Source organism: Diadema setosum, chromosome 10, assembly GCF_964275005.1.
Source record: "Diadema setosum chromosome 10, eeDiaSeto1, whole genome shotgun sequence".
NCBI lineage: Eukaryota > Metazoa > Echinodermata > Echinoidea > Diadematoida > Diadematidae > Diadema > Diadema setosum.
Genome location: NC_092694.1, coordinates 32,601,128 through 32,625,812, shown reverse-complemented (window position 1 = coordinate 32,625,812; position 24,685 = coordinate 32,601,128). Strand labels below are relative to the sequence as shown.

At 38.0% G+C, this 24,685-nt stretch overlaps 1 protein-coding gene across 1 annotated transcript in view; it reads right to left on the bottom strand.

Moving 5' to 3' along the window:
- LOC140233948 (uncharacterized) overlaps positions 1 to 20,133 on the bottom strand; it is a 77,938-nt gene extending 57,805 nt beyond the window's left edge. Inside the window, exon 1 of the mRNA XM_072314035.1 lies at positions 19,920 to 20,133. Within this exon, the coding sequence (XP_072170136.1) occupies positions 19,920 to 20,133 (214 nt within the window). The remainder of the gene's footprint in view (positions 1 to 19,919) is intronic.
- Between the last annotated feature and the right edge of the window lie 4,552 nt (positions 20,134 to 24,685).

The following is a 24,685-nucleotide window of genomic DNA, read 5'->3' as shown; positions in this document are numbered from 1 at the left end:
CACCTTCTGTATCTGTACGGATTCTTTGTTGGGTCTTCTTCTTTAGGTGATCCGAGTATCCTCTCGGATCACCTTCTGTATCTGTACGGATTCTTTGTTGGGTCTTCTTCTTTCTTTATTTCTGGACAAAATTTGTGTATCGATTAGCTCAGAAAGTGTTCTTCCTATCAATTTCAAATTTATACCATATATGTATCATGTCCCAAAGACGACGGGTCTAATAAAATCATAGTGATCAGTCGACCGTGACGTCACTATGACGTCATTATATGAAAACACATTCTCAATCATATCTCATTAATGGAATGGAGTTTTTCAATGAAATTTACGTCAACTATATTTCAAGTTATGCGCATTCTACTCATATTCTAAAAATTCATATTTTCTCTTAAAACGTGCGCGTACGCGCGCGTTGAAATGTTTGTATGCTCAAATCGAGCTCAAATTTTTTTTGCACACGTTTCAGACCATTTGGAGCATTTTTTGAAAAATTGAAAAAATCGGACGGACGCGTACGCGCGCGCGCATATACGCACACACAGCTCATATGCAATAACAATTTCCCGTTTTTTCACTTTGATGGGATGTCTGAAATGTCAAGGAATATTTCTACCAAGTTTCAAGTCAATCCGACTCAAAATGACGTCATACGGGCCCGTCAAAGTTGAAATTCCGCGCGCGCGTCAATGGCGATATACAGTACAACAATGCCAAAAAACCGCCAATTTTAAATCCGATTTTACTCGTCAGGATGGACGGTGACCCCCAATTTTCTTTACATATTCTGAAAGCTGATGAGTTGTACATGTCATTTCATCGGTTGGCAATGCTGGAAAAATGATGAAAAGATATCAAATTTCTTAATAAATCAAAACAAGTAAATTTTCAAAATGACGTCATCAAATTTCAAGTTTACTCGAGCGTATCTCACTTATCCTTAGTCAATTTTCACCCAGATTTCAGTATGCTGTAGCTTATTTAATACTCTATCAGTTATGTAATAACACAATTTTGATTGAATGACAGCATGACCTCATAAAAATGAATTGAAAGTAACCTTGTCGAATTTGACCAGTTTACGTGTTATCTCTATGGGAGTGCAGTTTTTCTGGAAATGAAAATTGACATGACTGTCTTTTTCGAGCACTAGCTCACTTATGCTTCGGTGAATTTCTCCCAGATTTTAATATGTTGTAGCTGAGACTTTGGGCTATCGTGAATGTGCATTTTGTTTTTTCATACGATGTCGGGATCACGTCAATAAACGTGGTTGAAATTAAAGCTTATATTCGTTGTATTGAAATATTTCTTTCTTTCTGCAACTTTCTTTGCAATAACTCAAGAAAAACATACCCTATCAACACCATATTTTGTACATGCTTAGTTCATGTCACGTTCATTATTTCATAAAATAACAACTACTTGATCAGATGCCATCTTGGTTATGTAAAGTAGGGTCAAAGGTCATAAATGTTTCATCCTGTATCTTGGTGAATACATGTCCTATCTTTCCCATATTTTGCACACGTAAAGACCATGTGACAAGGATCATATCACAAAATAACCACTTTTTGCTCAGATGACATCTTGTCTTTGCAAAGTGGGGTCAAAGGTCATATGTACTTCTTTCTTTATCGTCATTATGACGTGTTATCTCTATGGGAGGGAATTTTTCTAGATGTGAAAATTGACATGATTGTCTTTATCGAGCACTAGCTCACTCACCCTTCGATGAATTTCTCCCAGTTTTTAATATGTTGTAGCTGAGACTTTGCGCTATCGTAATGTGTCCTCCGTTTTTTCATACGACGTCAAAAGCACGTCGAAAAACTCGGCTTAAGTAATCAAAGCTTAGCTTCATTAGGTGATCCGAGTATCCTCTCGGATCACCTTCTGTATCTGTACGGATTCTTTGTTAGGTGATCCGAGAATCCTCTCGGATCACCTTCTGTATCTGTACGGATTCTTTGTTAGGTGATCCGAGTATCCTCTCGGATCACCTTCTGTATCTGTACTGATTCTTTGTTCTTCATATATTTAGGTGATCCGAGTATCCTCTCGGATCACCTTCTGTATCTGTACGGAATCTTTCTTTCTTTGTTTCTGGACAAAATTTGTGCAGAGGTTAGCTCAGAAAGTGCATTGCCTTTCAATGTCAAACTTATACCATATATGTATCGTCTCCCAAAGACGGCAATCGAACTAAAATCATGGTGATCAGTCGACCGTGACGTCACTATGACGTCATTATATGAAAACACATTCTCAATCATATCTCATTAATGGAAAAGAGTTTTTCAATGAAATTTACGTCACATATATTTCAGGTCAAGTGCATTCTACTCATATTCTCAAAATTCATCTATACCTTAAAACGTGCGCGTACGCGCGCGTTGAAATATTTGTATGTTCAAATCGAGCTCAAATTTTTTTTGCACACGTTTCAGACCATTTGGAGCATTTTTTGAAAAATTGAAAAATTTGGACGGACGCGTACGCGCGCGCTCATATACGCACGCACAGCTCATATGCAATAGAAATTTCCCGTTTTTTCACACTTATCGGCTGCCTGAAATGTCAAGGAATATGTCTACCAAGTTTCAAGTCAATCCGACTCAATATGACGTCATACGGGCCCGTCAAAGTTGAAATTCCGCGCGCGCGTCAATGGCGATATACAGTGCAACTATGCCAAAAAAATGACAATTTTAAATCCGATTTTACTCGTCAGGATGGACGGTGACCCCCCATTTTGTGTACATATTTTGAAAGCTGATGAGTTGTACATGTCATTTCATGGGGTGGCAATGCTGACAAAATGATTAAAAGATATCAAATTTCTTAATAAAATAAAAAAAGTAAATTTTCAAAATGACGTCATCAAATTTCAAGTTTATTCGAGCGTATCTCACTAGTCCTTTGTCAATTTTCACCCAGATTTCAGTATGATGTAGCTTATTTAATGTTCTTTGAAACATGAAATTACAATAATTTGATTGGATAACGGTATCACCTCGTAAAAATGGATTGAAAGTAATCTTGTCAAATTTGACCAGTTTACGTGTTATCTCTATGGGAGTGCAGTTTTTCTGGAAATGAAAATTGACATGACTATCTTTATCGAGCACTAGCTCACTGAAGCTTCGGTAAATTTCTCCCAGATTTTAATATGTTGTAGCTGAGACTTTACGCTACCGTAAGTGTGCCCTTTGTTTTTTCATACGATGTCAGAATCACGTCAAAAAATTGGGTTGAAATTCAGGCTTATCTTCGATGTATTGAGATATTTCTTTCTTTCTGCAACTTTCTTTGCAATAACTCAAGAAAAACAGCCTCTATCACTTCTATATTTTGCACATGTTTAGTTCATGTCACGTGAATTATTTCATAAAATAACAACTACTTGATCAGACACCATCTTGGGTATGTAAATTAGGGTCAAAGGTCATAAGTGTTTCATCCTGTATCTTAGTAAATACATGTCCTATCTGGCCCATATTTTGCACATGCAAAGACCATGTTACAAGGATCATTTCACAAAATAACTACTTTTTACTCAGATGCCATCTTGTCTGTGCAAATTGAGGTCAAAGGTTATATGTACTTCTTTTTGTATCTTCGTGATGACGTGTTATCTCTATGGGAGGGAATTTTCTTTAATATGAAAATTGACATGATTGTCTTTATCGAGCACTAGCTCACTTACCCTTCCGTGAATTTCTCCCAGATTTTAATATGTTGTAGCTGAGACTTTGCGCTATCGTTTTGTTGCCTTCGTTTTTTCATACGATGTCGGGATTACGATAAAAAATTGGTTGAATTTAAAGCTTATCTTCTATGCATTGAGATATTTCTTTCTTTCTGCAACTTTCTTTGCAATAACTCAAGAAAAACACGCCCTATCACCCCCATATTTTGCACATGTTTAGTTCATGTCTCGTACATTATTTCATAAAATAACAACTACTAGATCGGACAACATCTTGGGTATGTAAATTAGGGTCAAAGGTCATAAATGTTTCATCTTGTATCTGAGTGAATACCTGTCCTATATTTCCCTTATTTTTCACACGTATAGACGATGTCGCGAGAATCATTTCACAAAATAACCACTATTTCATCAGATGCAATCTGGGAGTGCAAAGGTGGGTCAAAGGTCATATGTATTCATTGCTGTATCTTCGTTATTCAGTGTATACAGAATTTGGTACCAAAGATGGCAGATATGACTCCCTTTTCTAAATGACAATGCAAACATCACACGGCCAATGTCTCTAAACACAGATGAAACTTGTATGGTCATGCCTATTGCGATCAGGACTCGAATCATTGATTAAAAAAAATCGGATCACCTTAATTTGTCAGTGATGACAAATTACAATCTCTAGTTTTTTTTATTCTTCTTTATTTCTGGGCAAAATTTGTGCAGCGGTTAGCTCAGAAAGTGCATTACCTTTCAATGTCAAACTTATACCATATATGTATGATGTCCCAAAGACGACAGATCAAGTAAAATCATAGTGATCAGTCGACCGTGACGTCACTATGACGTCATTATATGAAAACACATTTTCAATCATATCTCATTAATGGAATAGAATTCTTCAATGAAATTTACGTCACATACATTTCAAGTTATGCGCATTTTACTCATATTCTCAAAATTCATATTTTCATTTAAAACGTGCGCGTACGCGCGCGTTTAAATATTTGTATGCTCAAATCGAGCTCAAATTTTTTTTGCACACGTTTCAGACCATTTGGAGCATCTTTTGAAAAATTGAAAAAATTGGACGGACGCGTACGCGCGCGCACATATTCGCCCACACAGCTCATATGCAATGGAAATTTCCCGTTTTTTTACACTTATCGGATGCCTAAAATGTCAAAGAATATTTCTACCAAGTTTCAAGTCAATCCAACTCAATATGACGTCATACGGGTCCGTCAAAGTTGAAATTCCGCGCGCGCGTCAATGGCGATATACAGTGCAATGATGCCAAAAAAACGCCAATTTTAAATCCGATTTTACTCGTCAGGATGGACGGTAACCCCCCATTTTCTGTACATATTCTGAAAGCTGATGAGTTGGACATGTTATTTCATGGGTTGGCGATGCTGGCAAAATGATTAAAAGATATCAAATTTCTTAATAAAGTAAAAAAAGTAAATTTTCAAAATGACGTCATCAAATTTCAAGTTTACTCGAGCGTATCTCACTTATCCTTTGCCAATTTACACCCAGATTTCAGTATGTTGTAGCTTATTAAATGATCTTTCATTAATATAATAACAACATTTTGATTGGATGGCGGCATCACCTCGTAAAAATGGATTGAATGTAATATTGTCAAATTTGACCAGTTTACGTGTAATCTCTATGGGAGAGCAGTTTTTTCTGGCAGTGAAAATTGACATGACTCTCTTTTTCGAGCAGTAGCTCACTTATGCTTCGGTGAATTTCTCCCAGATTTTAGTATGTTGTAGCTGAGACTTTGGGCTATCGTAAGTGTGCCCTCCATTTTTTCATACGACGTCGGCATCACGTCAAAAAACTTGGTTGAAAATGGCACGAGGCTTCGATGCAGCGTCATTTTGCTTAATACACAGGGCCTATGGAGAATGAAATAGGTCATTGCGTAGCGCATCCGACCCGTAACCCTAAGGTCCCTGGTTCGAGGCTCACCCCTGCCAATATTTTTTTTTAATTTTTTTAAACACCTTTTTTCTTCTTTTTCTTTAGTTAATCTTAATCTCCCTTTCCTTACTTTATCTTTTTCTGATTTTTTTATGCTTCTCCTTCAAATTTCTATAAAATAACATAATTTTTTCTTTATTTTTCTTTCTTTCTACTACTTTCTGTGCAATAGATGAACAACAACAATGGCTATCAGTCCCATATTTTGCACATGTTTAGTACATGTCACGTACATTATTTCATAAAATAACAACTACTTGATCAGACACCATCTTGGGTATGTAAATTAGGGTCAAAGGTCATAAATGTTTCATCCTGTATCTTGGTGAATACATGTCCTATCTTTCCCATATTTTGCACACGCAAAGACCATGTTACAAGAATCATTTTATAAAATAATCACTTTTTGCTTAGACGCCATCTTGGGTGTGCAAAGTGAGGTCAAAGGTCAAATATACTTCATTCTGTATTTCCGTTAGTGTATACGGAATTCGGTACCAAAGATGGCAGGTCTCACTCCCTTTTCTAAATGAGAATCCAAACATCACACGGCCAATGTCCCGTCAACACAGATGAAACCTCTATGGTCACGAATATTTGGATCAGGACTCAAATCATTGATTTTCAAAGAGATCGGATCACCTAATTTGTCAGTGTTGACAAATTCCGAGTCTAGTTAGGTGATCCGAGTATCCTCTCGGATCACCTTCTGTATCTGTACGGATTCTTTGGGTGTTCTTCTTCTTTTTCTTCTTCTTTATTTCTCCTCAAAAGTTGTGTATCGATTAGCTCAGAAAGTGCTCTTCCTATCAATTTCAAATTTATACCATATATGTATCATGTCCCAAAGACGACAAATTTTATAAAATCATAGTGATCAGTCGACCGTGACGTCACTATGACGTCATTATATGAAAACACATTTTCATTCATATCTCATTAATGGAATAGAATTTTGCAATGAAATTTACATCAAATACATTTCAAATTATGCGCATTTTACTCATATTCTCAGAATTCATATTTATCTTAAAACGCGCGCGTACGCGCGCGTTGAAATATTTGTATGCTCAGATCGAGCTCAAAATTTTTTTGCACACGTTTCAGACCATTTGGAGCATTTTTTGAAAAATTGAAAAATTTGGACGGACGCGTACGCGCACGCACATATACGCACGCACAGCTCATATGTAATAGAAATTTCCCGCTTTTTCACATTTATCGGATGCCTGAAATGTCAGGGAATACGTCTACCAAGTTTCAAGTCAATCCGACTCAATATGACGTCATACGGGCCCGTCAAAGTCGAAATTCCGCGCGCGCGTCAATGGCGATATACAGTGCAACTATGCCAAAAAACCGCCAATTTTCAATCCGATTTTACTCGTCAGGATGAACGGTGACCCCCCATTTTTTTGACATATTTTGAAAGCTGATGAGTTGAATATGTCATTTCATGGGTTGGCAATGCTGAAAAAATGATTAAAAGATATCAAATTTCTTAATAAAGTAAAAAAAGTAAATTTTCAAAATGACGTCATCAAATTTCAAGTTTAGTCAAGCGTATCTCACTTATTCTTTTGTTGATTTTCATCCAAATTTCAATATGTTGTAGCTTATTAAATGTTCTTTCATTCATATAATAACAACATTTTGATTGGATGACTTCATCACCTCGTAAAAAGGGATTGAAAGTAACATTGTCAAATTTGACCAGTTTACGTGTTATCTCTATGGGAGTGCATTTTTTCTGGAAATGAAAACTGACATGACTATCTTTATCGAGCACTAGCTCACTTATGCTTCGGTGAATTTCTCCCATATTTTAGTATGTTGTAGCTGAGACTTTGGGCTATCGCTACTGCGCCCTCTGTTTTTTCATACGGAGTCGGCATCACGTCCAAAAACTTGGTTGAAATTAAAGCTTATCTTCGATGTATTGAAATATTTCTTCCTTTCTGCAACTTTTTTTGCAATAACTCAAGAAAAACATACCCTATCACCACCATATTTTGCACATGTTTAGTTCATGTCACGTACATTATTTCATAAAATAACAACTACTTTATCAGACGCCATCTTGGGTATGTAAATTAGGGTCAAAGGTCATAAATGTTTCATCCTGTATCTTGGTAAATACATGTCCTATCTTTCCCATATTTTGCACACGTAAAGACCATGTTACAAGGATCATTTCACAAAATAACCACGTTTTGCTCAGATGCCATCTTCTCTGTGCAAAGTGGGGTCAAAGGTCATATATACTTCTTTCTTTATCTTCGTTGTGACGTGCTATGTCTATGGGAGGGGATTTCTCTAGATGTGAAAATTGACATGATTGTCTTTATCGAGCACTAACTCACTTACCCTTCGGTGAATTCCTTCCAGATTTTAATTTGTTGTAGCTGAAACTTTGCGCTATCGTACGCGTGCCCTTTGTCTTCAAATGGTGTCGGGATCACGTATTTCTTTGCAATAACTCAAGAAAAACAGCCCCTATGACCCCCATATTTTGCACATATTTAGTTCATGTTACGTACATTATTTTATAAAATAACAACTACTTGATCAGACACCATCTTGTGTATGTAAATTAGGGTCAAAGGTCATAAATGTTTCATCCTGTATCTTGGTGAATACATGTCTTATCTTTCCCATATTTTGCACACGCAAAGACCATGTTACAAGAATCATTTCACAAAACAACTACTTTTTGCTCAGATGCCATCTTGGGGGTGCAAAGTGGGGTCAAAGGTCAAATATACTTCATTCTGTATCTTCGATAGTGTAATTCGGTACCCAAGATGGCAGGTCTGACTCCCTTTTCTAAATGAGAATCCAAATATCACACGGCCAATGTCTCTAAACACAGATGAAACCTATATGGTCATGCCTATTGCGATCAGGACTGGAATCATTGATTAAAAAAAAATCGGATCACCTAATTTGTCAGTCTTGACAAATTCCGAGTCTAGTCTTCTTCTTCTTTCTTTATTTCTGGACAAAATTTGTGTATCGATTAGCTCAGAAAGTGTTCTTCCTATCAATGTCAAAATTATACCATATATGTATCATGTCCCAAAGACGACGGGTCAAATAAAATCATAGTGATCAGTCGACCGTGACGTCACTATGACGTCATTATATGAAAACACATTTTCATTCATATCTCATTAATGGAATGGAGTTTTTCAATGAAATTTACGTCACATATATTTCAAGTTATGCGGATTCTACTCATATTCTCAAAATTCATATTTTCTCTTAAAACGTGCGCGTACGCGCGCGTAGAAATATTTGTATGCTCAAATCGAGCTCAAAATTTTTTTGCACACGTTTCAGACCATTTGGAGCATTTTTTGAAAAATTGAAAAAATTGGACGGACGCGTACGCGCGCGCATATATACGCACGCACAGCTCATATGCAATAGAAATTTCCCGTTTTTTCACACTTATCGGATGCCTGAAATGTCAAGGAATATTTCTACCAAGTTTCAAGTCAATCCGACTCAATATGACGTCATACAGACCCGTCAAAGTTGAAATTCCGCGCGCGCGTCAATGGCGATATACAGTCCAACAATGCCAAAAAACCGCCAATTTCAAATCCGATTTTACTCGTCAGGATGGACGGTGACCCCCCATTTTCTTTACATATTCTGAAAGCTGATGAGTTGTACATGTCATTTCATGGGTTGACGATGCTGAAAAAATGATTAAAAGATATCAAATTTCTTAATAAAGTAAAAAAAGTAAATTTTCAAAATGACGTCATCAAATTTTAAGTTCATTCGAGCGTATCTCACTAATCCTTTGCCAATTTTCACCTAGATTTCAGTATGTTGTAGCTTATTAAATGCTCTTTCGGTAATATAATAACAACATTTTGATTGGATGACGGCATCATCTCGTAAAAATGGATTAAAAGTAACATTGTTAAATTTGACCAGTTTACGTGTTATCTCTATGGGAGTGCAGTTTTTCTGGAAATGAAAACTGACATGACTATCTTTATCGAGCACTAGCTCACTTATGCTTCCGTGAATTTCTCCCATATTTTAGTATGTTGTAGCTGAGACTTTGGGCTATCGTAATTGTGCCCTTCGTTTTTTCATACTTAGTCGGCATCATGCCCAAAAACTTGGTTGAAATTAAAGCTTATCTTCCATGTATTTTCATATTCCTTTCTTTCTGCAACTTTCTTTGCAATAACTCAAGAAAAACAAGCTCTATCAGCCCAATATTTTGCACATGTTTAGTTTATGTCACGTACATTATTTCATAAAATAACAACTACTTGATCGGACACCTTCTTGGGTATGTAAATTAGGGTCAAAGGTCAAAAATGTTTCATCCTGTATCTTGGTGAATACATGTCTTATCTTTCCCATATTTTGCATACGTAAAGAACATGTTACAAGAATCATTTCACAAAATAACCACTTTTTGCTCAGACGCCATCTTGTCTGTGCAAAGTAGGGTCAAAGGTCATATGTACTTCTTTCTTTATCTTCATTATCACGTGTTATCTCTATGGGAGGGAATTTTGTTAGATGTGAAAATTGACATGATTGTCTTTATCTACGACTAGCTCATTTACCCTTCGGTGAATTTCTTCCAGATTTTAGTATGTTGTAGCCAATTTAATACTCTTTAAGTTCTATTTATCAAAAATTTAATCGGATGATGTCTTCACCTCGTGAAAATGGATATAATGTAACCTTGTCAAATTTAACCAGTTTACGTGTTATCTCTATGGGAGGGAATTTTTCTGGAAATGAAAATTGACATGACGGTCTTTATCGAGCACTAGCTCACTTACTCTTCGGTGAAATTCTCCCAGATTTTAGTATGTTGTAGCTGAGACTTTGAGCTGTCGTCAAGGTTCGCTCTATTTTTTCATACGACGCCGAGATCACGTCAAAAAACTTGGTTGAAATCAAACTTATCTTCGATGTATTGAGATATTTCTTTCTTTCTGCAACTTTCTCTGCAATAACTCAAGAAAAACACCCCCAATCATCCCCATATTTTGCACATGTTTAGTTCATGTCACGTACATTATTTCATAAAATAACAACTACTTGATCAGACGTCATCTTGGGTATGTAAATTAGGGTCAAAAGTCATAAATGTATCATCTTGTATCTTGGTGAATACATGTCTTATCTTTTCCATATTTTGCACACGTAAAGACCATGTTACAAGGATCATTTCACAAAATAACCACTTTTTGCTCAGATGCCATCTTGGCTGTGCAAAGTGGGGTCAAAGGTCATATGTACTTCTTTCTTTATCTTCGTTATGACGTGTTATCTCTATGGGAGGGAATTTTTGTAGATGTGAAAATTGACATGATTGTCTTTATCGAGCACTAGCTCACTTATGCTTCGGTGAATTTCTCCCAGATTTTAATATGTTGTAGCTGAGACTTTGGGCTATCGAAAGTGTGCCCTTCATTTTTCATACGATGTCGGGATCACGTCAAAAAACGTGGTTGAAATTAAAGCTTATCTTCGATGTATTGAGATACTTCTTTCTTTCTGCAACTTTCTTTGCAATAACTGAAGAAAAACAGACCTTCTCACCCCCATATTTTGCACATGTTTAGTTCATGTCACGTACATTATTTCATAAAATAACAACTACTTGCTCAGACGTCATCTTGGGTATGTAAATTAGGGTCAAAGGTCATAAATGTTTTAACCTGTATCTTGGTGAATACATGTCCTATCTTTCCCATATTTTGCACACGCAAAGGCCATGTTACAAGAATCATTTCACAAAATAACCACTTTTTGCTCAGATGCTATCTTGGCTGTGCAAAGTTGGGTCAATGGTCAATTATACTTCATTCTGTATCTTCGTTATAGTGTATACCGAATTTGGTAACAAAGATAGCAGACCTGACTCTCTTTTCTAAATGAGAATCCAAATATCACACGTCCAATGTCTCTAAACACAGATGAAACCTATATGGTCATGCCTATTGCGATCAGGACTCGAATCATTGATTAAAAAAAAATCGGATCACCTAATTTGTCAGTCTTGACAAATTCCAAGTCTAGTTAGGTGATCCGAGTATCCTCTCGGATCACCTTCTGTATCTGTACGGATTCTTTGTTGGGTCTTCTTCTTTAGGTGATCCGAGTATCCTCTCGGATCACCTTCTGTATCTGTACTGATTCTTTGTTTTTCTTCTTCTTCTTCTTTATTTCTGGACAAAATTTGTGTATCGGTTAGCTCAGAATGTCCTCTTCCTATCAATGTCAAAATCATACCATATATGTATCGTGTCCCAAAGACGACCCATCAAGTAAAATCATTGTGATCAGTCGACCGTGACGTCACTATGACGTCATTATATGAAAACACATTCTCATTCATATGTCATTAATGGAATGGAATTTTTCAATGAAATTTACGTCACATATATTTCAAATTATGCGCATTCTACTCATATTTCCAGAATTCATATTTTCCCTTAAAACGTGCGCGTACGCGCGCGTTGAAATATTTGTATGCTCAAATCGAGCTCAAATTTTTTTTGCACACGTTTCAGACCATTTGGAGCATTTTTTGAAAAATTGAAAAAATCGGACGGACGCGTACGCGCGCGCATATATACGCACGCACAGCTCATATGCAATGAAAATTTCCCGTTTTTTCACTTTGATCGGATGTCTGAAATGTCAAGGAATATTTCTACCAAGTTTCAAGTCAATCCCACTCAAAATGACGTCATACGGGTCCGTCAAAGTTGAAATTCCGCGCGCGCGTCAATGGCGATATACAGTGCAACAATGCCAAAAAACTGCCAATTTTAAATCCGATTTTACTCGTCAGGATGGACGGTGACCCCCCATTTTCTTTACATATTCTGAAAGCTGATGAGTTGTACATGTCATTTCATGGGCTGGCAATGCTGGAAAAATGATTAAAATATATCAAATTTCTTAATAAAGTTAAAAAAGTAAATTTTCAAAATGACGTCATCAAATTTCAAGTTCATTCAAGCATATCTCACTTATTATTTAGTTGATTTTCGTCCAAATTTCAATATGTTGTAGCTTATTAAATGGTCTTTCAGATATATAATAACAACAATTTGATTGGATGACGGCATCACCTCGTAAAAAGGGATTAAAAGTAACATTGTTAAATTTGACCAGTTTACGTGTTATCTCTATGGGAGTGCAGTTTTTCTGGAAATGAAAACTGACATGACTGTCTTTATCGAGCACTAGCTCACTTATGCTTCGGTGAATTTCTCCCATATTTTAGTATGTTGTAGCTGAGACTTTGGGCTATCGTAAGTGGCCCTTCGTTTTTCATACGGAGTCGGCATCATGCCCCAAAACGTGGTTGAAATTAAAGCTTATCTTCCATGTATTTTCATATTCCTTTCTTTCTGCAAATTTCTTTGCAATAACTCAAGAAAAACAAGCTCTATCAGCCCAATATTTTGCACATGTTTAGTTTATGTCAGGTACATTATTTCATAAAATAAAACTACTTGATCGGACACCTTCCTGGGTATGTAAATTAGGGTCAAAGGTCAAAAATGTTTCATCCTGTATCTTGGTGAATAGATGTCTTATCTTTCCCATATTTTGCATACGTAAAGACCATGTTACAAGAATCATTTCACAAAATAACCACTTTTTGCTCAGACGCCATCTTGTCAGTGCAAAGTAGGGTCAAAGGTCATATGTACTTCTTTCTTTATCTTCATTATGACGTGTTATCTCTATGGGAGGGAATTTTTCTAGATGTGAAAATTGACATGATTGTCTTTATCGACGACTAGCTCAATTACCCTTCAGTGAATTTCTTCCAGATTTTAGTATGTTGTAGCCAATGTAATACTCTTTAAGTTTTCTTCAATCAAAGTTTTAATCGGATGATGTCTTCACCTCCTGAAAATAGATATAATGTAACCTTGTCAAATTTAACCAGTTTACGTGTTATCTCTATAGCAGGGAATTTTTCTGGAAATGAAAATTGACATGACGGTCTTTATCGAACACTAGCTCACTTACTCTTCTGTGAATTTCTCCCAGATTTTAATATGTTGTAGCTGAGACTTTGCGCTATCGTTTCTTTGCCCACTCTTTTTCATGCGACATCGAAATCACGTCGAAAAACTTCGCAAAAATTAAAGCTTAGCTTCGATGTATTTTCATGTTACTTTCTTTCTGCAACTTTCTTTGCAATAACTCAAGAAAGACATTCCCTATTACCCCCATATTTTGCACATGTTTAGTTCATGTCACGTACATTATTATAAGATAACAACTACTTGATCGAACACCATCTTGGGTAGGTAAATTAGGGTCAAAGGTCATAAATGTTTCATTCTGTATCTTCGTTATAGTGTATACTGAATTTGGCACCAAAGATGGCAGACCTGACTCTCTTTTCTAAATGAGAATTAAAACATCACACGGTCAATGTCATTAAACACAGATGAAACCTGTATGGTCATGCCTATTGCGATCAGGACTCGAATCATCGATTAAAAACAAATCGGATCACCTAATTTGTCAGTGTTGACAAATTCCAAGTCTAGTCTTCTTCTTCTTTCTTTATTTCTGGACAAAATTTGTGTATCGATTAGCTCAGAAAGTGTTCTTCCTATCAATGTCAAAATTATACCATATATGTATCATGTCCCAAAGACGACGGGTCAAATAAAATCATAGTGATCAGTCGACCGTGACGTCACTATGACGTCATTATATGAAAACACATTTTCATTCATATCTCATTAATGGAATGGAGTTTTTCAATGAAATTTACGTCACATATATTTCAAGTTATGCGGATTCTACTCATATTCTCAAAATTCATATTTTCTCTTAAAACGTGCGCGTACGCGCGCGTAGAAATATTTGTATGCTCAAATCGAGCTCAAAATTTTTTTGCACACGTTTCAGACCATTTGGAGCATTTTTTGAAAAATTGAAAAAATTGGACGGACGCGTACGCGCGCGCATATATACGCACGCACAGCTCATATGCAATAGAAATTTCCCGTTTTTTCACACTTATCGGATGCCTGAAATGTCAAGGAATATTTCTACCAAGTTTCAAGTCAATCCGACTCAATATGACGTCATACAGACCCGTCAAAGTTGAAATTCCGCGCGCGCGTCAATGGCGATATACAGTCCAACAATGCCAAAAAACCGCCAATTTCAAATCCGATTTTACTCGTCAGGATGGACGGTGACCCCCCATTTTCTTTACATATTCTGAAAGCTGATGAGTTGTACATGTCATTTCATGGGTTGACGATGCTGAAAAAATGATTAAAAGATATCAAATTTCTTAATAAAGTAAAAAAAGTAAATTTTCAAAATGACGTCATCAAATTTTAAGTTCATTCGAGCGTATCTCACTAATCCTTTGCCAATTTTCACCTAGATTTCAGTATGTTGTAGCTTATTAAATGCTCTTTCGGTAATATAATAACAACATTTTGATTGGATGACGGCATCATCTCGTAAAAATGGATTAAAAGTAACATTGTTAAATTTGACCAGTTTACGTGTTATCTCTATGGGAGTGCAGTTTTTCTGGAAATGAAAACTGACATGACTATCTTTATCGAGCACTAGCTCACTTATGCTTCCGTGAATTTCTCCCATATTTTAGTATGTTGTAGCTGAGACTTTGGGCTATCGTAAGTGTGCCCTTCGTTTTTTCATACTTAGTCGGCATCATGCCCAAAAACTTGGTTGAAATTAAAGCTTATCTTCCATGTATTTTCATATTCCTTTCTTTCTGCAACTTTCTTTGCAATAACTCAAGAAAAACAAGCTCTATCAGCCCAATATTTTGCACATGTTTAGTTTATGTCACGTACATTATTTCATAAAATAACAACTACTTGATCGGACACCTTCTTGGGTATGTAAATTAGGGTCAAAGGTCAAAAATGTTTCATCCTGTATCTTGGTGAATACATGTCTTATCTTTCCCATATTTTGCATACGTAAAGAACATGTTACAAGAATCATTTCACAAAATAACCACTTTTTGCTCAGACGCCATCTTGTCTGTGCAAAGTAGGGTCAAAGGTCATATGTACTTCTTTCTTTATCTTCATTATCACGTGTTATCTCTATGGGAGGGAATTTTTCTAGATGTGAAAATTGACATGATTGTCTTTATCTACGACTAGCTCATTTACCCTTCGGTGAATTTCTTCCAGATTTTAGTATGTTGTAGCCAATTTAATACTCTTTAAGTTCTATTTATCAAAAATTTAATCGGATGATGTCTTCACCTCGTGAAAATGGATATAATGTAACCTTGTCAAATTTAACCAGTTTACGTGTTATCTCTATGGGAGGGAATTTTTCTGGAAATGAAAATTGACATGACGGTCTTTATCGAGCACTAGCTCACTTACTCTTCGGTGAAATTCTCCCAGATTTTAGTATGTTGTAGCTGAGACTTTGAGCTGTCGTCAAGGTTCGCTCTATTTTTTCATACGACGCCGAGATCACGTCAAAAAACTTGGTTGAAATCAAACTTATCTTCGATGTATTGAGATATTTCTTTCTTTCTGCAACTTTCTCTGCAATAACTCAAGAAAAACACCCCCAATCATCCCCATATTTTGCACATGTTTAGTTCATGTCACGTACATTATTTCATAAAATAACAACTACTTGATCAGACGTCATCTTGGGTATGTAAATTAGGGTCAAAAGTCATAAATGTATCATCTTGTATCTTGGTGAATACATGTCTTATCTTTTCCATATTTTGCACACGTAAAGACCATGTTACAAGGATCATTTCACAAAATAACCACTTTTTGCTCAGATGCCATCTTGGCTGTGCAAAGTGGGGTCAAAGGTCATATGTACTTCTTTCTTTATCTTCGTTATGACGTGTTATCTCTATGGGAGGGAATTTTTGTAGATGTGAAAATTGACATGATTGTCTTTATCGAGCACTAGCTCACTTATGCTTCGGTGAATTTCTCCCAGATTTTAATATGTTGTAGCTGAGACTTTGGGCTATCGAAAGTGTGCCCTTCATTTTTCATACGATGTCGGGATCACGTCAAAAAACGTGGTTGAAATTAAAGCTTATCTTCGATGTATTGAGATACTTCTTTCTTTCTGCAACTTTCTTTGCAATAACTGAAGAAAAACAGACCTTCTCACCCCCATATTTTGCACATGTTTAGTTCATGTCACGTACATTATTTCATAAAATAACAACTACTTGCTCAGACGTCATCTTGGGTATGTAAATTAGGGTCAAAGGTCATAAATGTATCATCCTGTATCTTGGTGAATACATGTCCTACCTTTCCCATATTTTGCACACGTAAAGACCATGTTACAAGGATCATTTCACAAGATAACCACTTTTTGCTCAGATGCCATCTTGTCTGTGCAAATTGGGTTCAAAGGTCAAATATACTTCATTCTGTATTTTCGTTAGTGTATACGGAATTGTGTACCATAGATGTCAGGTCTGACTACCTTTTCTAAATGAGAATCCAAACATCACACGGCCAATGTCCACTAAACACAGATGAAACCGGTATGGTCATGCCTATTGGGATCAGGAAACTCAAATCGTTGATTTACGAACAGATCGGATCACCTAATTTGTCAGTGTTGACAAATTCCAAGTCTAGTTGTATATGGTAAATGCTAAACCGATACGTATCATGCTGTTATAATGGACTGAAGTTTGTAGTTGCTATCTTTGGTTGAAATTTCCAATCTGATGCTTGCTTACTAATACAGATGAGCGCTTTCAACCACAAGTCTTATATAAGGGTGATTTCGGAGCTTTCTTGATGTTCAAGCAGTTATGTCCTTGTTTTGATAAGTAAGATGCACTGGTTTGGGTAACACAACTGTTTTGGTATAATAGTATCTTAGATGCTCACTTTTTTTCTAAAAGAAAAATAATAGTGACCATTCTTCTGTTCCTTATAAGCCTATCATTCGTAGAAATAAAAGTTGCACCTATACATCTGTAACACTTTCAATTATTGTCACGGAAGAAGCATGAAACCAAACATAAAAACTAAACATTCCATGGCGGGAAAGTAACAATTAAAACCTGTTCTGGTATATTCAGAACAGGTGGACACCTCCTTGGTACCAGTACCAATAAAAATTCTAGCTGCTCTTTTTACTGCAAGCTCGTTTACAATACTGTGGCGTTAAATTATACTTGAATAGGGCACCACATTCACACGTTGTTCTCGTGACGACCCCGATACGCAAAGGAGGACGGAGGTTGTTCTCTAAGAGTCATTGAAGACGTACACACAACTTAATCCGTTGCCTCCGAAATGTGTTAGTATTCGCACGGTGTCCGTACCTGGCACATCCGGGTTCTCGCAAGCGAGGGGTTAAACAGCGCGATATTCTTGCAGTCTAACGGATATCGCGGTTTCAGCCGCCGACTTCCGGGTGGTGCCGATTTCTGTCTTTCGTCACCCGCACATTCATGCCCGCAAGACATGCAAACGTCAAACTCCTTCCGGTTCTTGGCACTCGCCGCATTCGTGGTCTCTGATGATAAAAAGCCTGTGTAATCCAGGGGCGGTTCCTTAAAGACTCGACTCCACGAACTCACATAAAAATGGCCCCCTCGAGCTTTTGAATAAACGAGATCAGTTGTGTATTGAACAATACAAGGTCATGTCCACCAGTGAAGTCTTCACAATGTTCACGAGCTCCCTGTACTGCACTGTGGTCTCCAAAATCCCACCATTCTCATTAATGTAACCCAGAGCCACGAAAGCTTGACTGAAGTTGTCCCACATCGAATTGGAAATGTTAGTATTTAGAAGTTTCCAGACTCCTTCTTTTAAAGTGACCAACTCTAAAAGTCCACAAACCTTCAGCAGAAATAGACAGGACCTCGGCAACCAAAATTAATATAAACAGACATAGAAAGCTACAAGCAAAACAATAGCGGATGATAAATATTCAAGCTTTATAAGCTGAGGTACAGCGAAAGTAAGATCAAACGTGAGATCACTTCCCTGATTAAACCGAAGTTGTGGCTGTCAAACACCTTTGACAAAGTTCTTTGCATTTGGGTGAGGGGCAGTAAAGATATCAGATGGCTCATTTCGTCCGTCAATGTGTCTTCTGCTCTAAGTCTGGTGGGCTTTAATATAAGTAAGTTTATCATTGTAGCGTGAGGATGGGTCACTTATAGGCCGCATGTCTTCTGAGCATGACTGACTCAGTTCTAGACACATGCAGTCACCTGCTCATACCCATATACCAACTGGAACAGAATTGAAGCAATGCAAAACAAATTGAATTAAACTCACTTTTTGTTAGAATACAAAACTTCAGTTCTAGTAAGCCAATGGTCATCTCAATTTCAAGAGCACAGTCTTTTTACTCTCCTGTTAAAGTACACCTGCTTACCGGTAAACCTAACAATACACGTGTTGTCAGGCGAGTCCTTATAAAAATTCACCTATCTCTTGGTCATGTTAGCCCCAGACTTTAACCTCTCACACAGTCACTTGGTATTTTCATCCACTAGCAATCAATTCGTAGTTCACACACACACACACACACACACACACAAAAAAAAAATGGAACCATGTAGCTTCCAAACTTTCACCCGAGATCAGCCACTGATTCCGATATCATTCCGGATACTCCTACTGCCTCTATATACAAAACAGTCAATTAGATAATGGACACAGACACACATTTCAGCTCTCCCTCAGAGATGTGTATGTCATCGTGAATCATAATAAAAACGTCTCCTTGTTAAACCGTCATCAGATTCCTTTCATTTCCACACTTGTTATCCTGCTCAACAAGCCTATGTGTACCGCGAAATGCACACAGTCTGAGACTAGGGTAGTTACCATAAAATGTACGCAGTAATGACATGTACAAGTGAAATCCAAGCATCAAAACACAAGTAATGCACAGGACGATGTGCTGACTTACATGTATGTGGGTGAGCATAGTATAACGGCTGTTTACTATTGCCTACATGATACAAGTTACACATGGCGCTTGCCTGAATGTAACAAGTTAGTTCCATTAACACTGTAGCTCAATTGCATTAAGTGCCCTACGTTTTCATTAACGTGTTCTGGTTAAAGAGAATGAGGAGGAAAATACGGGGGGGGGGGCAATAAAGAAAGAAACAAGAGGATGTTCATTATTTTGCCTTTGGTTTCTATGATATTACATTTCCTGTCAGGATCGTCAACCACAACCTCAAGAAACGCGTCTTCACCTCCAGACCGGCTGACGGATAGCATCGCTCTTGTCAGAGACGACGGTCCAGCTTTGATTCTGTAGCGCACTGTCAGTGGCGTGGCGCCTAAGAGGTCATAACTCCTGTCAAAGGAGCTCATTCTTATCGCCCTTCCTGCAGTGGGCGGTGCATTCACGCTGGGCATGATTCGATGGAATCGGTTTCGAAAGTTAACCAATCGCTTCTGCTGAAACCAAGTACATAATTGTGCCGAATGCAGGGGAGACGCTATCCCTAAAAATCAAGGGGTTAAGATTTGCGCCGGTTGGCACTTCGCCACACCGAAACAACAATGCCGAAGCCATGATGGCGATCTATGAAAGTTTGCCACTGTACTCTCGCCAACTACAGAAAGCATGACGTTTAAGGGCTGTACATGGCTCACAGCAAACGAACGGAACTTTATAACGGCCAGAGATCTTTCAGAAGTCGACGACAGGAGCGATGCTCAGATGCCGAGGCAAGCAAAGGCACGGGCGAAGATGTGATTTCTGGTGCACTGCCAAAAAGGCAGCATCATGGGGGACAATTCAGTGCACATGTCATGCAAACAGCCCTATAGAGTTCATCATTGTAGGTCCTTCACATTCGTGCACAGCAACGTCAGGGCCCTCGCAAATCACTTTTATAAGCAATATATCCATGTAATACCACATCACGACGACATGCACAGTTGAACACAGCATAATAATCTCGTATTCATACTGCTTTGCAATGTGGCAACCGCAGATCTAGTTTTGGGAATAACTGGAAGCCATAGAAAGAATTCTAAATAACATCATGGAAGAACAGGGGGTGAAAGAGAGCTGTTAATTATGACAGAAACATCCAGTGTCATTTGCTTCTCTCTCAGCTTCCATGGACTTACCAAATCTTTTTTCTTTCTCAGTCCCATCCTCGATCGATTGATCGATCGATTGATCGTTCATTCGATCAATTGATGGATCGAGAATGTTATATTTTATTATTTTGTCTACTGTTATCCTCACCACTATTTTCACCATCAGCATAGCTTCCAAACTCTACCATAATGTTGATCTGATCACACGACTAGAATCTCCTTATATACAACATGACATAACTACACTTGACCATAATTAGGCATTTCCCAAAGTGTCTGTGAAATCTGGCAGCATGATGTAAAATAATTGAATCGAGGCAGATGCCAAATTTGAGCAGATTGCGGACATTCAAAGAGGCTTTATACGACGATTACAACAAAGGACTTCTCGGATATGCGATAGGCCAAAATTATTGGAGTGGAAAGCAGCAGATTTCTTGCTTAACGTAGCTCTTGCCAACTACAAGTCTTCTGTCGCGCGTTCAGATTAAAGCGATGTCGCCTATGTGCCTATAGGGGCCCGGACTCTGCTACAGGTATATCGCGTCAAAATCCCCACCCCCCCCCCCCCCCAAAAAAAGTATTTCATACAGCGTGTTCGATGTTCTATATATATATGTGCTTTTAGGAGTGGTTTGTTTGTGAATTTAGTGAATCTGCGTTATAATTTTGTATTCAGGATCATATTTCATGTGTTTGCTATATAAAAAAAAAAGTTCTTGAAAAGGATTTTTGAGTCGACAAACTGACAAACTTGGATGAGCTGATAAGCTCCGTTTATAATGACAGTTTTATTTTTTTTTCCATACTAGGAAGAGGGGATTTTCAAATCATTGTCAGTATTTGCGTTTATTCCTATAGATTACCAGGCTGTGGATGAATGGACAACTAATCATATTCTTTCGAAAGACATGTTTGCATTTTCGTTATAATCCTCGCCGTTATCATCGTCTCTGGATATTAGAATGGGGAAAAACATTACGATTTTAAATACCTCAAAAGTTTGTTGTAAGGTAAAACCATAACATATCATTTTCATGGATCGATATCTTATTACTTGCTCATAATCATGATTAATGTTTGAAATAACGTTTATCACTGTGGCAAAAGAAAATTTGTCTAATAGTCATTTGATGTTGGTAATATTGTGGATGTTATACACTCCATTATCCCTCTATTTACTAGTAGAAAATTTACTAGTAAAAACAAATAATTGCTCTATTTACTACACTTATACATAATTGTCTGTGTACATAGCAGTGTTTTCTCCGATTTAGATTTCATGGAATCATGCGTTTTAATTATATCTGCGAAGAACCCCCTAAAAAGAAAAAAAAAGTTTATTACAAACTTAAGCATCCTTTCTCCATGCACTCCGGAATACATGTTCCTATATACATTAGTCCTTTATCGTTTTCTGCCGCACTGAAAGAGGAAGGGAAAAATGGTGACAAGTTATCGAAGATAGGGTGGAGTTCGAATCTGTGGGGAGTTTGTAAAGTCACAGCTCTGCCTACTGTACCTCATTATGCGAGCAATGCTCCCCTCTTTCCCTTTTTGGCCTTACCCCGCCGTGAATTCCCAAATCCTTCGGGGGCGTCGAATTTGGATGCCGCTGGAGGTGTAGGAGAAAAGGGAAGGGGGCCCCGATCGGAATACAATAACCTGGTGTTGTTGGTAACTTCATCCCCGTATCTAGGATCTCAGGAATCCCCCCGAGTCGGTCGGCTTCCAGGGCCCGTGTCTGACTCACGAATCATGGCTGCAGCTCGTAATGAAATCGTTTTACCTACTTCGTGACTTTTAAAGAACTTTCATCTTTACCTTTACGTGTTTGCCGTTCCTAGGTCAAGCTTAGATATGGTACATATACACCTGTAAATTATAAGGACTTAGTCTAAACGGTGAATTTCATTTTGAGAAAATGGAGCGTAATAAACTGAATTCTGACATAACCTGCTTCAGTCTCATCCGGAATGTCGTTATTTAAATCTTACTTATTATAGCACATGTTTCAATTCGCCACAAATAGAGCATCTATACAGGCAGCAGCTTTCTCTACTCTAATAGACCGAAGTGGACTTACCAGATCCCCCCCCCCCCACACTCTCTCTCTCTTCCTCTATCCCTCTCTACCCGCCCCTCTTCCCCTATTACTTTCTAACTTTACCTTTTGCAGGCGTTTTGGCGTCATTCTGTTCAGTTTGTCATAACAACAACAGCAACAAAATAGATCAACAACGCAAACATAAGACGCAGTATTTCGTTTGAATTTTGCCTCCAGACCTATAAATAGTCTTTGAAAATCGACCAACCTAAATTGAATGACCTATTTAACTCAATTTGAAACGACATTATGATACTTGCTCGTCAGTTGGTCCGCGGACTTCACTGCCCGATGGAGCACGCTGCATCTTAGCAGGCATCTGAACCAGGTTTGTTCTTTTTCTTCTTTTTTTTTTCTAGCCATTACAGCACGAATTGATTACCTATATTTGATATTCCATAGGTCACCTCAGACAGCTGCAGTTTTCTGTGGATGGGTCGAGGTTAAAAGTCGAAAGACGCAATTCGACATCACGATCGAAACATGCTGTCATCAATTTCTGGGACAGAGGAAATAGGGTGGGGGAGTGGAGGGATGGAGAGAGGATTAGATCCAAGCATGGACCCATCATGATCCAAGGAATAGCAAACAGGTATAGACGTAGGCATAAACAGTCAATGGGATGACAACAACCGGTATTGATGACGGTCTTCTTTACCCAGGGAAGCCCCATCAGTGTTAACACTCCTTTTCTAGAGGGCCCTGCCATTTCTATTACCCTATATAGTGTTGATAGCAGGTACCTATTCATACACCTGGGTCGAGAGGGATACGATAGGTAAAACATCTCGTTCAAGGACCGAAGCACTTGGCAGTACACGAACTCGGGGTCTTTGTTTGAAAGAGTCTTATTCACGATACCACATTACCACCAATATTTATACTTTGCTTGTTTGTTTGTTTGTGTGTGTGTTTGTTTGTTTCATTTTTTTTTTCCATCCGAGAGGATGGCTGGATAGTCCATTTTATTATTCAGCTACGTTAAGCTGGTCTTCCATGGGGTCCAATTGGATGTGAGGAGGGATCCCTTCACCGGGTCATGCATCGTGCTCCTTGCGATAAATGAATTTACGTGAACGAGATGTGACTCTCTAACACATGGCACTTCCACTTTATGTCTTATCCGAGGGACAGAGTGTTTTGCCTCTTAGGGGACGGTATGACTACTCACAACATTGCTTATTAGACTCGGGGAATCGAACCCGAGTCCTTTGGATCTGGAAGCAAACTGAGCCAAATCACCGCCCTATTATAGTAAGTGGAATAGTGACAACACAGCTACAACTTAGGTGCAACAACAAGAGCGACGACGAGAGACGTCAACGACACCAATATCAACGGCTGCCTCTTCGATGCCGAAGGCAATTGCGTGGGACGTTGCAGTGAGTTGTTATCCCAACAATGTGTTCGCATGTCATTGCATGCCACCGCCCGAATTGACTTCTCCTTCACACACGGCCGCACGGGCGAAGTCAAAGTCACCGGCTTATATGCTAATCCAAATTTATTGTTCTAATGGCCTTGCCCTTGTATATCGGCATACAATACTTTATCTGGAGCTTGTCTTTAACCATGGGCAACAAAATCAAACAGCCGCATGTCATAAGAGGCCCTGGGTCAATGTTCAGGGTATACCATCTAAGAAGATCCGCCCTAATCCAAATCAGCCAATCGGTGGTCTGGATTAGACACATAGAAATAAGAGCAAACAAAACGTCGATGTTGTTAATGTGCTTTCCTACCTAAAGA